The sequence below is a fragment of the Haliaeetus albicilla genome, chromosome 5 (assembly GCF_947461875.1).
Source record: "Haliaeetus albicilla chromosome 5, bHalAlb1.1, whole genome shotgun sequence".
NCBI lineage: Eukaryota > Metazoa > Chordata > Aves > Accipitriformes > Accipitridae > Haliaeetus > Haliaeetus albicilla.
This window is the reverse complement of record NC_091487.1, coordinates 24390217-24403561: the sequence shown is the minus strand read 5'-3', so window position 1 is coordinate 24403561 and position 13345 is coordinate 24390217. Positions and strand designations below refer to the sequence as shown.

Below are 13345 nucleotides of genomic sequence, written 5' to 3'. Positions count from 1 at the left end.
CTCTAAATATAGAGCTGTTGTTTTGCCCTTTTTTTGTGTGTGTGTTGTGTGCCACTCATCAATATGTTTATGCAGAACTAAGAAGCTGTAACTGGATTTATTCCCACATCTCTGTTGTATGAAGTGAGTAGGTGTCTTTTTCCCGTTTTACAGGTTTGGAAACAAGGCACCAGATTAAAGTTGGATGTATTTGGTACCAATTTGGCATGATTTTTTCAGTCATTTGCATGCATAAATATTCAGCATGTCTGTAAATTGGATCCTGTAAATTAGCTCAACCCTGCTACTTGGAGAATTAGGTCTAGACAATTAATGACCACCTGTGAAAAATTGGTAATGAAGTGGCTGACTTGGCTTCCTGCAGGACATCTAAGGGAGAGACAGAATCCATTTCCTTTGGACAGCATTTTGCTGCTTAATCACAAAACCCTCCTCCCCCATTACCCCCCCTCCACGTCAGAACATCAGTGATAAATGAGACACAAATATAGCAGTCATATTCCTCCCTACATATTGCTAGCACCCAAATACCACAGTGGAGGCTGGAATTTTTTCTATCTGCTACCATTTGAACTGAAGTGCTGCTGATTGCTGTAATAGTTACAATACTCTACAGAGCACAGTGGAGGAATTAGAGGAGAACTCTGCAGGTGAGGCTGACAGCTAATGAGATCAGAAAATACTGGATTTCACTCCATGATTTCTTAAGAAAATGCATCTCTGTCCTGATTCTGGTCTTGTATTGTCATGTCCTTTTCAGCTTTTCACTGAACTACTAACTTTCTGCACTGCCACTGCTATCACTGGCCTATTTCTCTTAAGCCACTCCCAGTTTTCTCATTTTTCACCTTTTCTAAAATTCTGGGTTCATCTCTTCCATCCTCCCTCACTCCATTTCTAATGGCCCCTATATTTGCGTTCCCTGTTCCAGTGTACTCTAGATTTCACAAGCCTGGCTTTTCTTTCCTACTCTGGCAACAACTTCTTTGCATTTATCTAAGAGTAGAAGAGTTAAGGAGAGGAGTTTTCTTGCTCTTAGTCCTTGACATCTCTACAGTTTATTTTTCTAATCTTTCGAAATAAAGAAGTGGGATTTCTTTTTAAAGTGTTTTCTTTAAATTTTATTTTATTTTTAAGAAAATGAAATTCTTCTGGTTTGGAAAAATCAGAAATTTTCATTTGCTAACACTAAACTGAAACAGCCCCTAACAATCACAGTAGTGGAAGTGACATGGTTTGTCTAAACAAACTGTCTCATATACAGTTTCAATTCCTGTGAACTGGCACTTTTCAAACTAAAATATTTCTGGAAAAGAACTGTTTCAAGATTTAAAACATTTGCATTGGTACTGACACTTGAATTCTGAAGAGTCAGAAATATGTGACTCTTCAGCTGCTTGTAAGTTTGTCCAGCTGCATCTGCTTGGGTTAAAGCTTTCCATGTCGATGGTCTTTTTATAATTTTCTTTAAATTTAGATTCACTGCTAAAATAAGGAATAAGTGAAAAAATAAATTGCTTTGCATAATATTTTCTCGTTGTATTTGGAATAGATACTTGAAAACATTTTCTCTAATAACAACTGTGCTTGTTTGCTGTCTTTGCAAAAACTTGGATCACATTTGGACAAAGTATAAGCTGAAAAATTGCACTTTGTACATGATCATGAGAGGTGAGTTAAGAATATTCCAGTGTTTCAAGAAGACCTAAGCAAGAAAGAGACCATCGGTTCGTTTAATCTGACTCTTCGTACACCACAAGCCAGGATTTATCATCCAAGTGTCCTGTAAATGTTTTCAGCTTTCATTCTGTCCCCAACAGAAAAAAGAATATGTTGTGAATAGTAGGAAAAGTCTCAAAAGGCCTATCAATATATCTTTTGTTTGTTTGTTTGTTATTTTAACGCTTGGGAACTGTTTAGATGAGAAACGCTAAGAGATTTCAGGAGATAGCACAGAATATGAGAAAGCTTGTAAGTCCCGGTTGATGCGACCTGGGGGAATTAAAAGAGGAGTCTGTCCTGGACTCAGCTATGGTGATCAGTGTGACTCCCAGATACAATCCCAATGACTCAGAAATACCTCTTGCAGTGACTAGTCAAGAGTTGTGTATATATGCTAAGCAATTAGCAGATGCAATCAAAGAGGGTATTATTGCTAACTTTTGTCTGTCTATAGCACACTGGAAACACTTACTTGGGTCTTTATCCAGGTGTCAATTTTTCACAAAACTAGTATGAATTTAAATATTTTTGACCCTTCTGGTCAAATTCAATCAGGTTTAAAAGAACAGCATGTTAAAATGTTGTTGGAGGCAGAGGGACCAACAGGTAGCGTGTGGCTGTTTCCTTTGGAAAACCTTCTAAAACAAAGCACTTTACCTGTGCGGTAATTATATTAGCAACATACTAGAAGGTTAAGTAGAGAAACATGTAAAAGTAGGGAAAAGTTGAAAGTAGATAGGTCTGTGTTAGTATGAATTTTAATGTTGTTTGATTTCATATTTGCTGCTGCTCTCCTTTTTCCACAGGAGCTTTGCTTCTCTGCTTACATTAAGAAAGGGCAATACAGCAAAGGGATTGGCATAGGTCTTTGTATTAAAGGAGGCGCTTGTTTTTAAGATCCTCTTTGAAAAGTCTGTAGTGAATGAGACATGGTATGGTTAAAAAATTGAAAGGGACCTCTATGTAAGGCATGTGAATACAGCCCAGAGGAATTGACTTCTCTACTTTGGAGTTCCTATGGAAAGCTGGATAAGTCACTTGAAGTCATATCTTTCACAGTTCATCACTAATTGTACCTGTCCTTTTGGGAGGTACTTATTTGGGATTGTGGATCTTATTTCTAGAAGTACTGAGCCTCAAAACCAGTGAATGCTCCGAAGTTGTTGCATACTCTACTAAATTGGATGCCAAATTTTTCTTTTTTGAGATCCAAAACTATTTATATGTTGTTCTCTCTGTTCCTCAGCTTTGTGTATATAAAATCAAAAGTAATTTTCTTTTGATCTTGCAGAAGTGGTAGAAGATGAAGTGAATATTTGAGAATAATTTGCACACTGTGCTACTGAACTTGTGGGTTGACTGTGGCTGGCTGCCAGACACCCACCCAGTTGCGCTCTCATTCCCTCTCCTCAATAGGACAGGGGAGAAAATAGGATGAGAAGACTCATGGTTCAAGATAGAGATAGGGAAATCACTTACCTGTTACTGTCATGGACAAAACAGACTTGACTTGGGGAAAATTAATGTAATTTATTGCCAGTTAAAAAATTGAGTTGGATGGTGAGAAACAAAGGCAAAAGGTAAAACACCATCCCCCACCCCCTCCTTTTCTCAGGTTTGTTCCTTCATTCCTGACTCTTCTACCTCCCCCCCACTTCCCGGCCCCCCCCCCCCCAGTAGTGCAGGGGGATGGGGAATGGTGGCTGTGGTCAGTCTGTAACAGCTCCTTTCTGCTACTCCTTCTTCGTCACACTTTTCCCCTGCTCCAGTGTGGGCCCTTCCCACAGGCGGCAGTCCCACATGAAGTGCTCCTGCATGGGTTCTCTCCACAGGCTGTCAGGGAAACCTGCTCCAGTGTGGGCTCTCCATGGGCCGCAGTTCCTTCAGGAAATACCCACCTGCTCTGGCATGAGGGTCCTCCATGGGCTGCAGTGTGGGTGTCTGCTCCAGTGTGGTCTTCTCCATGGGCTGCTGGAGAATTTCCACTCTTGCGCCTGGAGCGCGTCTTCCCCCTCCTCTTTTTCTGACCTTGCCGTTAGTGGGGTTTTTGTTTTGGTTTGGTTTTTTTCCGTTGTTCCTCGCTCATGGGCAGCGTTTTGCCATTTCTTAAATACACTTTCCGAAAGGTGCCACCGTCGTGGCTGCGGGGCTCCGCTGTGCCCTGCGGTGGGTCTGTTGTGGAGCCGGCTGGAACCGGCTGCGTCCGGCACGGGGCAGCCCCGGCCTCTCCTCACAGAGGCTGCCCTGCAGCCACCCCGCAGCCAGCACCTTGCCACGTAAACTCAATACAACACCGCAGAAAACTTCACATGAGGAAAAAATAATGGCATATTTGTAGCAGAGTTTGAATAATGGTTGTACATTGAATGATGAGAAAACAATTAAATGTTGAATAATTCATGAATTTAATGTTATTCGTGTTGCATACTAAATGGCACAAGGCCTACGTAGAAAGGTTACTTGTGTGACCAAATAGTTTAAACTTATCTTGATGAAGAAGTATAGAGGACTAAAATAAGGTTGGTTGTAATGGTTTTCATTCTGATGTTGTCCAGCTTGCCTTTGTACTCAAACCAGTCTTTTAGCATACAGTTGTATTTCATCTGTCTGTGTGGGTTCTGTGTCTGTACTGATGCCTAGCACACCTATTGAAACATTTAAATATGCTTCAAGAGTAATCTGACATATTTGGTATACTGAAGAGCTTGAATATTTTAATGGAGAGGTTAAAATCCATCAAAATGTGATAAATAGCCCAAGTGGTAGGTTGATGATTTAAATATATGGAGGGCTTTTTGCCTGTTGCATTCTTGTGTGTTTCCCTCCTGCTGTGCTCTTAAAACAAGAGAAATAACATTGGGCACTGGGAGAGAACAACAGAGTAAATATTAGCAGGTTTATGACTGTTCTCACTTCTCATTCTGCTCTTTTGGTATTATTCTGTGTTTATTGAGTGTTGTTTTAGAAGTGTCTGAGTTGTTTGGCAGATGGACCGTTGGATCAAGTAGATCACTGTGGGCTTTAAGGGAGAGACCTAGTCTTCTTTGCAAACAAAAAAGTCTGTGAAACGCAGGTTAAAATACAGAACTTGCTGCCCATGGCCCTTTAGTCCTGTCGTCTCTCTTCTGCCGGGTTTTGGCAACTGCTAGACTCGAGCCTCTCCACGAGGAGTCTATATGTTCATTCCTATGCAAGCTGCTGAACAGTGATCAGATATGATTAAGTTAGTACTGCTGTTAGTCTGGAAACTGGAAGGTGAGGGGCTCCATATAGCCTATTACTGATCCCTGGGCTTTCTGCATGTTCTTCTTTTGTTTCTGTCCTTCAGGCACAATGGTTGGTGATCACACCCGCTTGGAATTCCATAACATTGAGACAGGGATCATGACGGAGAAACGGTACATCTCTGTCATCCCCTCCAGCTTCATTGGCCACCTCCAGAGCCTTATGTTCAACGGGATGCTCTACATTGACCTGTGCAAGAATGGTGACATTGACTATTGCGAGCTGAAGGCACGCTTTGGTCTCCGCAACATTATAGCTGACCCTGTGACGTTCAAGACCAAGAGCAGCTACCTGAGCTTGGCCACCTTGCAGGCTTATACATCCATGCACCTCTTCTTTCAGTTCAAGACCACCTCAGCTGATGGTTTCATCCTCTTTAACAGCGGTGATGGCAATGACTTTATTGCAGTTGAACTAGTCAAGGGGTAGGTGACTTTCTGCTATATTCTACCAGCTTATTTATAGATAAACTTATAGGTAAGCTTAAAATGCTTGCATAAAGAGAAATTCACCTCATACTCGTGTTTTCTCTGTTTGCTGAGGTGTATGACAGAGCACTTGGACATAAACACTGAAGCTTAAGACTCCAAATTTTATCACTGACTTCCCCCTGCGGCTGAGGGAAAGACATTTTTACAGTGTGAAATATGAATGTTTTAAGTCCTTTGGATCTAGTTAGGCTAATGTTTTATCCTGTTAACCTTGCAGAATAGCACAGAGGAGGAGGAAGTGTGCTGAGGGCTCTGAGTCTTTCTTCCTGCTTATATTTTTTTTCCCTGTAACAGACTCATTGTGTTTCTGCCATCTCCACTGAAGGAAAAAAAAGAGCATGTGGGCTATTGAATTTATATTTCTGCTGGTGATGCTTGAGAAGTGAACTCAGCTTGCTTTTGAGCTGCTGTAGTCCTTTTGCAAGACCGATAGCTTATTAACAAAACCCCTTTGTTAGCTGAACAAATTTTAATCTCGTATACTCACCTAGTCACAGTAGACGTTTTCCACAAGTACAGTTTACTAGTCCTGTTTATTTCAGTATAACTATAGTTTAATCTGTTTCCTTTTTAACTTTGCACATATTTCTGTAAGTGAGACATTGAGCAATAAAAAAAGCAAGAGTCACAAGCTCCTGGTGTTCTGTGAGTTGAATTTTGTTGTCTTTTTTTTTTTCCTTTCTAAGTAGAATATTTCTCTTCTATCCTCGGGTGGATTTCTGTGTTTGGACTATATAAATAATTCAGGGTAACACTCCCATGACTTCAGTCTTTGTAATGGTCTTTATTTTTTGCTGAAAGCTTTGCTAATTGTTTTCCAGCTGTTTGAATAAGGCTAGGATCTCGTGTGAATTTTAGTACAATATTTTGAGTGAGTTTCCCAATTAACTTCTTAAAGGAGTTATTCAAAACTCAGAATGAATCTGGTGTTTATGTGCCCCAAATAAGCATATCTAGTGGTGTTCTCCAGTACATTTATCAATATTACCAATTTTAAAAAAAACACTATATGCACAGACAGGCTTTTTGTGTATCTGTGAGAAATTTGTGAAAAAGAGGAATGCTTTATGGTTAGAATCTGATTACTTCAAATGTCATAATCTCAAAATACTATCCTTATACTTCCTTGGTGGAAAGGGAACAACTAGACCTCTTCAAATTGGTGGCTAATATTTTGGCTTACTAGAACTTTCTAACCCAGAGATACTTCCCTTTGTGGCTTTTGTAAGTTAATTTATCAGCTCTGGCTAGAATAAGGGTCAGTAGCGTTGGAGTTCTTACATAATTTTAACTAGTTCTTGCTATGTTTACAGGTATATACACTATGTGTTTGACCTTGGAAACGGACCTAATGTGATCAAAGGCAACAGTGATCGTCCTCTTAATGACAACCAATGGCACAACGTCGTCATCACCAGAGATAACAGTAACACACACAGCCTAAAGGTGGACACTAAGGTCGTCACTCAGGTTATAAATGGTGCCAAAAATCTGGATCTTAAAGGTAAATTCTACGAGACTTGACAGTTCCCCCCTTTATTCTTCCGGGGTTCAAGCAGTGCACAAGAGAAAGCTTGCAGGAACTGTGCAGTACAGAACAGTAAATCTGGAATTTGCTGATTTCAGCTTTCAATTTCATTTTTCTCTTTCTCTGTTTGGTAACTTCCTATAGCAGAATAGTTTGTCATATTTTGCTTTTTCAGAAATTGATTGTCATGCTACAGTTTGTGCTAGTTAGGATGCAATTACAGCTGGGTATTTTGGTGTTTTTTTTTGTTTGGCGGGGGGGTGGTTGTTTTTTGGGGGGTAGTTTTTCAGTTTTGTGTTGTTTGTGTTATTTGGTTGGTTTTTTGGTTTTGGGGGGTTTTTTTGTAATAAAGGAGGCAGAAACGACTTTTTGCACGATATCTTGCTCTGCTTTTAACTTTTTCTGAGCAGCTGTTCAGCTTGCTATATTCATGTTGGGAGTGGGGGAAAGCCACTCTAAAAAGTGTGTAACTTCCTGCTTGTATGTTTACACCTTTATTCTCTAGGTGATCTCTACATTGCTGGCCTAGCTCAAGGCATGTATAGCAATCTCCCGAAGCTAGTGGCCTCACGTGATGGATTTCAGGGCTGTCTAGCATCTGTGGACTTGAACGGGCGTCTGCCTGATCTAATCAATGATGCTCTGCACCGCAGTGGGCAGATTGAGCGTGGATGCGAAGGTATAATTGATTTCAGAGAAGTTCCCCTCTCAAGCACTCCCCTCTTACTTCGTGGCTGCCCCCCGTGCATCTACTTGTCCACCTTACTGTCCATTTCATTAGTTTACTTTCATTGTGACGTCCTTCACTACACTTATGTCTTCCATATTCAGCTTAAGGATAGCTAGCTTCTGTGAGCAGCTCAGCAGCTGTTCTCTTGCATACTCCATCCCCTGTCAGGTGATACCTCCAGTAGTGGAAAGGATGGTACTGGGATGGACTACAATTTACTAGTACTTTGTGTAGAGTGGGTTATTAACATTACAGTACTCTTAAGATGTAATCTTAAAAGTTCAAAAACTTTGAAAGAAGTTCTGAGCCTTCAATTTGCTTGTGCTTCAGAGCACCCTTTTTTGGGATCCACAGGAGTAAGTATTTCGAAGACAAGTAGAGGCAGGGGAAGTGGAAGGTAGAAGGAACTGAAGGGTGAAGACCAGACCAAAACAGGAGTTCCTTTTTGAGAAGGTGGGCATCCGGTGAAAGCACTGGGGGCATTGCTTCTGCTGTCTGGAAAACCTTTCTCCTGTAGTTTCTCTTTGCCAGCCAGCTTAGAAACAAATGCGATGAGTGACTTCTTGAAGCATGTAAATAGTAGTGATTTCTTGAAGCTCCTTTAAATAATTTACTGTTCCTGCTAAGCTCCCATTAATTATAAGAATATTGACGTCAGCAGCACTGACTTGGTAACATGCATATAGCATCAATTCCCAAAGCACTTGGGATACTTATCATCAAAAACCCCAAGGTTTTGCTGGCTGGGTTAAATGAAAATCATTATGTGTAGCTCTATTGAATACTAGTCTACTGTGTTGGCTACCAGTCACTAGAGGAAGATCAGTAAAGTTGTCTGGTATGCATGTTTGCGAAGAAGATGTGTCCCCCAAACTGATCCTTCAAGATAGGACTTCACAAAGTGAAATTAGTCCTTGATCATATTTCCCTACAGTCTCAAGATTACAGGTTACATCATGCTGAAGCCTTGCCACTTGTCAAGACTGTCCCTTCTTAGCATTGGAAGTATCATCTTAGTGCTGTCTTTGAGTATTCATGAAAGACCAAATTGTCAGTCGAATTAAATCTGATCCCTTCCCTGTCTCCCAGTGTTCTGATTGGCTGGGGGGTCCTGTGCCTGTGCCTGTGCCCTCCTTCTACACTGCCACAATAATACTGTAGTTTGTGAGAATTTTGTGTCCTGTCCCAGGAGCTCACTCAATGTCAACTCCAATTTCACAGCATTGGTAAGTGCTGTACAGCTGTAGGCTGTTTTTTTTTTTTTCTCTCTGCTGTATGTAACAGTGTCTGTTAACCATGTTGTTCCTTGTGGAAAGGAGCATAGCACAGCAGAACTTGTGGCTTTGCCCTTTTGTGGCAGAGCCAAAATGCTAAAAGAAGTGCACATTTTCTGTGTTGTTTACAAGGTTCAAGGAAAAAAAAATGCATTTGGGTTTTTTTTAAAATGTCTTTTCTGATTATCCCTGGTGCGCTGAAAGCTCTTCTTTAATGTTAGTGATTTCTAGTAATTCTTCTATTTAAAATAAGCTTAATCTGTTGGCAATGTAGCCTGCATGTTATCTCTACTAGCTCGTCTTCAGAGGACTTCTCATTAGACTAACCTGTTCTGTGTGTGGCTCACGAACAGTCGTGATGCTTTCCCAGAAGACTGCATCATTATTACAGCTGTGGTGTTTCCGTCTCCTGTACCCAGTGTAGTTCTTTGATTTAGTGTCCTATTACTGAGGTTGTGTAATATCAGTGCCACTCCCAAAACATGTAATGTGGCACTTACTTTGTGTGCCAATCTGGTACCAGCACAGCTGCTGCCTGAATGTGGAGATTGTTTCACTCTTAGAAATGTCAGGAATGTGAGTCCCTCTTCTCTTCTAAAGCCCTTCAAACAAGATTCAAAGTTGGAGACAGACCTAAAAAACTGGGTGGGAAGGTCAATGATGGCCCTCATTCTGCCTTCAGAAGAACTTGATCTTGCAAAGCAGTGCCCGTGCTATCTTCCTGAACAGTCTCTGCTAAGAATTAGGTCAACAGAAGGCTGTTTCATTTGTTTTTTGAATCACAGCAATCCCCAAAGCTTCATCTCACATCTTGAGTGCTGCCTGCTGGTGCCTGTTCTTACAGTTGCCACTGAAAGTCACACCTACTTCCCCTTTCTCTAAGAAAACAAAAACTCTAAGCATGTTCGGTCCTTATTTAAGTCTCCCTGTTTTGTTTCCATCTGAAGTGATCTTGGGTGCAGTCTTAACAACATTTTTGAGGGCTGAAGTCCCAGGCAGTTCTCGCTGTCTCATGATGTTTAAATGTTTGTAATAAACACTTGCAGGCTTTTTGGGTGAACAGTTGTGCTGTGTGTTGATTTGCAGGATGCGTCCTTATTTCATCATGAAGGGCAGTGGGACCATGTACATGATGAGAACGTGCATCTGTAAAGAAATATCATTTCATCCCCACATATGAATCTTGCCTTCCAAATGTGGTGAGAGAGATTTCTGCTAGTGCTTGTCTCTTGCTGCGGCTTTGCTTTCAGAAGCAGAGGATATTACAAGGTGGCAACTGTTTTCTCTGAAATTGTCAGTTTGATCTCAAAACAGAAGCAAAGGATGTGTGGAGGAAGAAAGCCTGGAGAATAGTAGAATGTGAGATTTAGGTCAGTAGACAGCACTGTCCCACCTAAGACAGACCAGTACTATTACGAATGGGTGACATCATTGCATCCTGTTTGCGTTTGTTATCTCTATTCATGTATTTCAGTACCTTATTCCATACCACCAATCAAGATTCACAAGTTTTAATAGGAAAATAATATTCTTTATTGTCTTCATTCTACCGCCACCTCCTCTTAACTTGGTTTAAGCAAGCCATTGAATTTCCTTGGCCACATTGTTCCTCTTACGTGCTCAAGCATAATTCAGCCTTGCTGTGCACCAAAGCAAAAACCTACCACATTGTAAAATCAGCTCTATTCTAGTGATGGGTAAGGCAGTGCTCCTATTTGAGCAGGAAGCACTTTCAGTATAAATATCTGAGAGCTTTTTCTTTAGGAACTGGAGAATCCCAAAGCATTCTTAGGCCATATGTAGAAGTCATTAACTGAAATGCAAGCATCCTTGAGACTGAAAGTGGCTGATGTTTAATAGTGTATAGTAGTGCTAAAAAAAAAACCAAAGGCACTTCAAGACCTAAGGCAAGAATTACTTTATCTCTGCCTATCAGTTTTATTCCTATAATTTCTTTAAATTACCTATGGTAGGATATTTTTTAGGATAGCACAGCTAAGTAACCTCTTTATCCTGTGTGTTAGCTGAAGTGTCAGCTTCCTTTTGCATTATGCAGCTTCCTTGTGTGCTGTACAAACTTAAGCTTTCAGCTTTTGAAGTCTGCTGCTCAATGACCTGTGTGCTGGACAACATGATAGCTGACACACTAACCTGTTTTGTGTTTTGATGTGTCCTGTAGGACCATTGCTTTTGGCAAAGAATTTTGTGGGTAATCATCTGGGAGAACCTAAGAGTGTCTGAAAGTCAAATGAGCTCATGGAATTAAAAGCTCCACACCATACACCCCTTCTTTTTTGCATGTGATGGTCTGCTTTATTTTTATCGCTCTCTTGCAACTGCTGCATTTCTGATTTTTGGGGAACAACAGGCAGCTCTTCATTGATCTTGAAGGTCTGGTCAGATCTGTAGTGGCAGCTTGTGTTTCCCTGGAAGGTATTCGGTAAAGCCAGAAACCTTCTTACTGCCTGGTGTGTAAAATCTGTTCTGGCTTGATGTGCTACATGCAACTGTGAGAAGAATGAGGTTTCAGGATAATGACATCATACCAATATATTTATTCATTTTTCACAGAGTATCTTTAGCTCTCTTGCTAACTGCAGCTATCATCGCCATCTTTTATGTAACAACAGGGTCTTTTCCTCTACCACCAGCTCAAAAAAGGGGTTGGTGAGAGGGCCTGGGAGAAAAGGTACAAAAGGTAGGCAAGTGGTTAAGACTTAAATGGTCCTTGTGTCAGTGTTGGGTCAGGCTACCGAACATTCTGAAAAGACAAAGTCAGTTCTCAGAAAGGACTTCATTTTGGGGGCACACTTCTACTGGAAGCTTGCAGGCAAGTCTGCCACCTTCTTTGGGCCTTGCTCTCTCCACCCATAAAATAGGCACATGGTATTTATCTGTTTGCGATGAGAGTATAAAATTCAACTATGTCTTGCAGAGCAGTCTGACGTAGTGAGTGGAGGCCACTGGAGGTGAGAAAAGCATTAGAAACTGAGGAAAAGCAGCCCTGTATTATGACCTGGTTCTCTTTAGTCGTCTAGCTCAATGGCCTATGGGCTGTGGTTGGCAATTTTTGTACAGCTCCTGAGTTTGAGTAACACAGGCTATTTCCATTTCTGTGTCAGACATACACATCTTGAGAGAAAAGATGTCTGCAGTGGTATGTATGCAAGTTGGAGGATGGAAGAAGTTGTTCCAGGTAACCTTCTCTCCCTTCTTGAAAGTAAACCAATTTAAACTTCAGGTCAGCTCGTCCTTGATTCTAGACTTATAAAATCAATTCTTTTTGCTGAGCACTTCATTCCTGGCCTTACTACTAGATGAATGGATCAGTTTATTCCATCCACAAAAGTCAAGACTGAGTGACTCGCTGCTTTTTCCTTACTGGTCATGGAAGAAGTTAGGCAGATTCTGTGGAGTTTAAAGATGTTGTCCTAAATATTAATGAGTACTTCCTGAAGCTGGGGTATTTTTTCACCCCTTTATTAATTTGCCACATGTTCTCCTGTGTTTTCCTTTTTTTAGACATCCTTATGTTGCTTACTATGGGCACTAGAGCTATCTGAAATTCAGCTGCATTTTCTAATACTCACGTTCACCATATCCTGCCCCCAGCCAAACAAACCTAATAGCAGTGGTTGAAGAACATTGTATTTCTTCCACAAGGCAGTTTTCTATGTGCTTTAGAGATGTGGCTTCTTCCTTTCCTTTTCACCTTTCCTCACCTGTTCCACTAATAACAGCTTCTCACAAAGGAGAGTGATTATTATTAAACTGGCTGACACTGTTCCAGATGTTTTGGGACTTTTTTTTGCCCTAACTTAATCTTCTTTCAGATTCTGCAGTAAAATCATAATCTTGTGCTACTTTCCATGAAATAGTATAGTTAACCTTTGGAATTCACTGGTGCATGAAAAGCATGAATGACACATACAGGCTGGATAATCAGAAATGCATTTTGCATACTAAGCAGTATGTGGAAAGAAGAAAATCTAATCTCATGCTTAAAATCTCACAGCAGGATAATGTCAGAAAGGATTTCACCCTTCATCTGCTCAGTAGTGAAACTTCAAATCTGGTGATACTTCACTTTCTCTGTGGAATCAAAGGTTGTCCATTGAGGACTGGAGTGTTAATTTACTCCATGATGGTTTGACAGCTTTCTTGGTCTTTTTGCTTTTGTATTGCATTGTCGTAGTGCTACTGGAATTACAGAATGAATAAGTTTTGCTTCAGCTTGGCTACAAAGATGAGGAGCAGGGCAGTTAGGGAAAGCGCTTGTTTGTTACACAGAAATTACTTTGTTAGAATGTGTGTT

General features: G+C 40.8%; 1 protein-coding gene across 32 annotated transcripts in view; it reads left to right on the top strand.

Moving 5' to 3' along the window:
- Window positions 1-13345, top strand: part of NRXN3 (neurexin 3) — a 1027863-nt gene that overhangs the window by 455831 nt on the left and 558687 nt on the right. For all 32 annotated transcript variants that reach the window (XR_011324711.1, XR_011324710.1, XM_069783753.1 and 29 more), the window contains 3 exons: window positions 5051-5432; window positions 6812-7002; window positions 7532-7705. Coding sequence is in view for 30 of the 32 variants with exons in the window: in XM_069783753.1 (XP_069639854.1) it covers window positions 5051-5432; window positions 6812-7002; window positions 7532-7705 (747 nt within the window). In the remaining 2 variants the exon portion in view is untranslated. The remainder of the gene's footprint in view (window positions 1-5050; window positions 5433-6811; window positions 7003-7531; window positions 7706-13345) is intronic.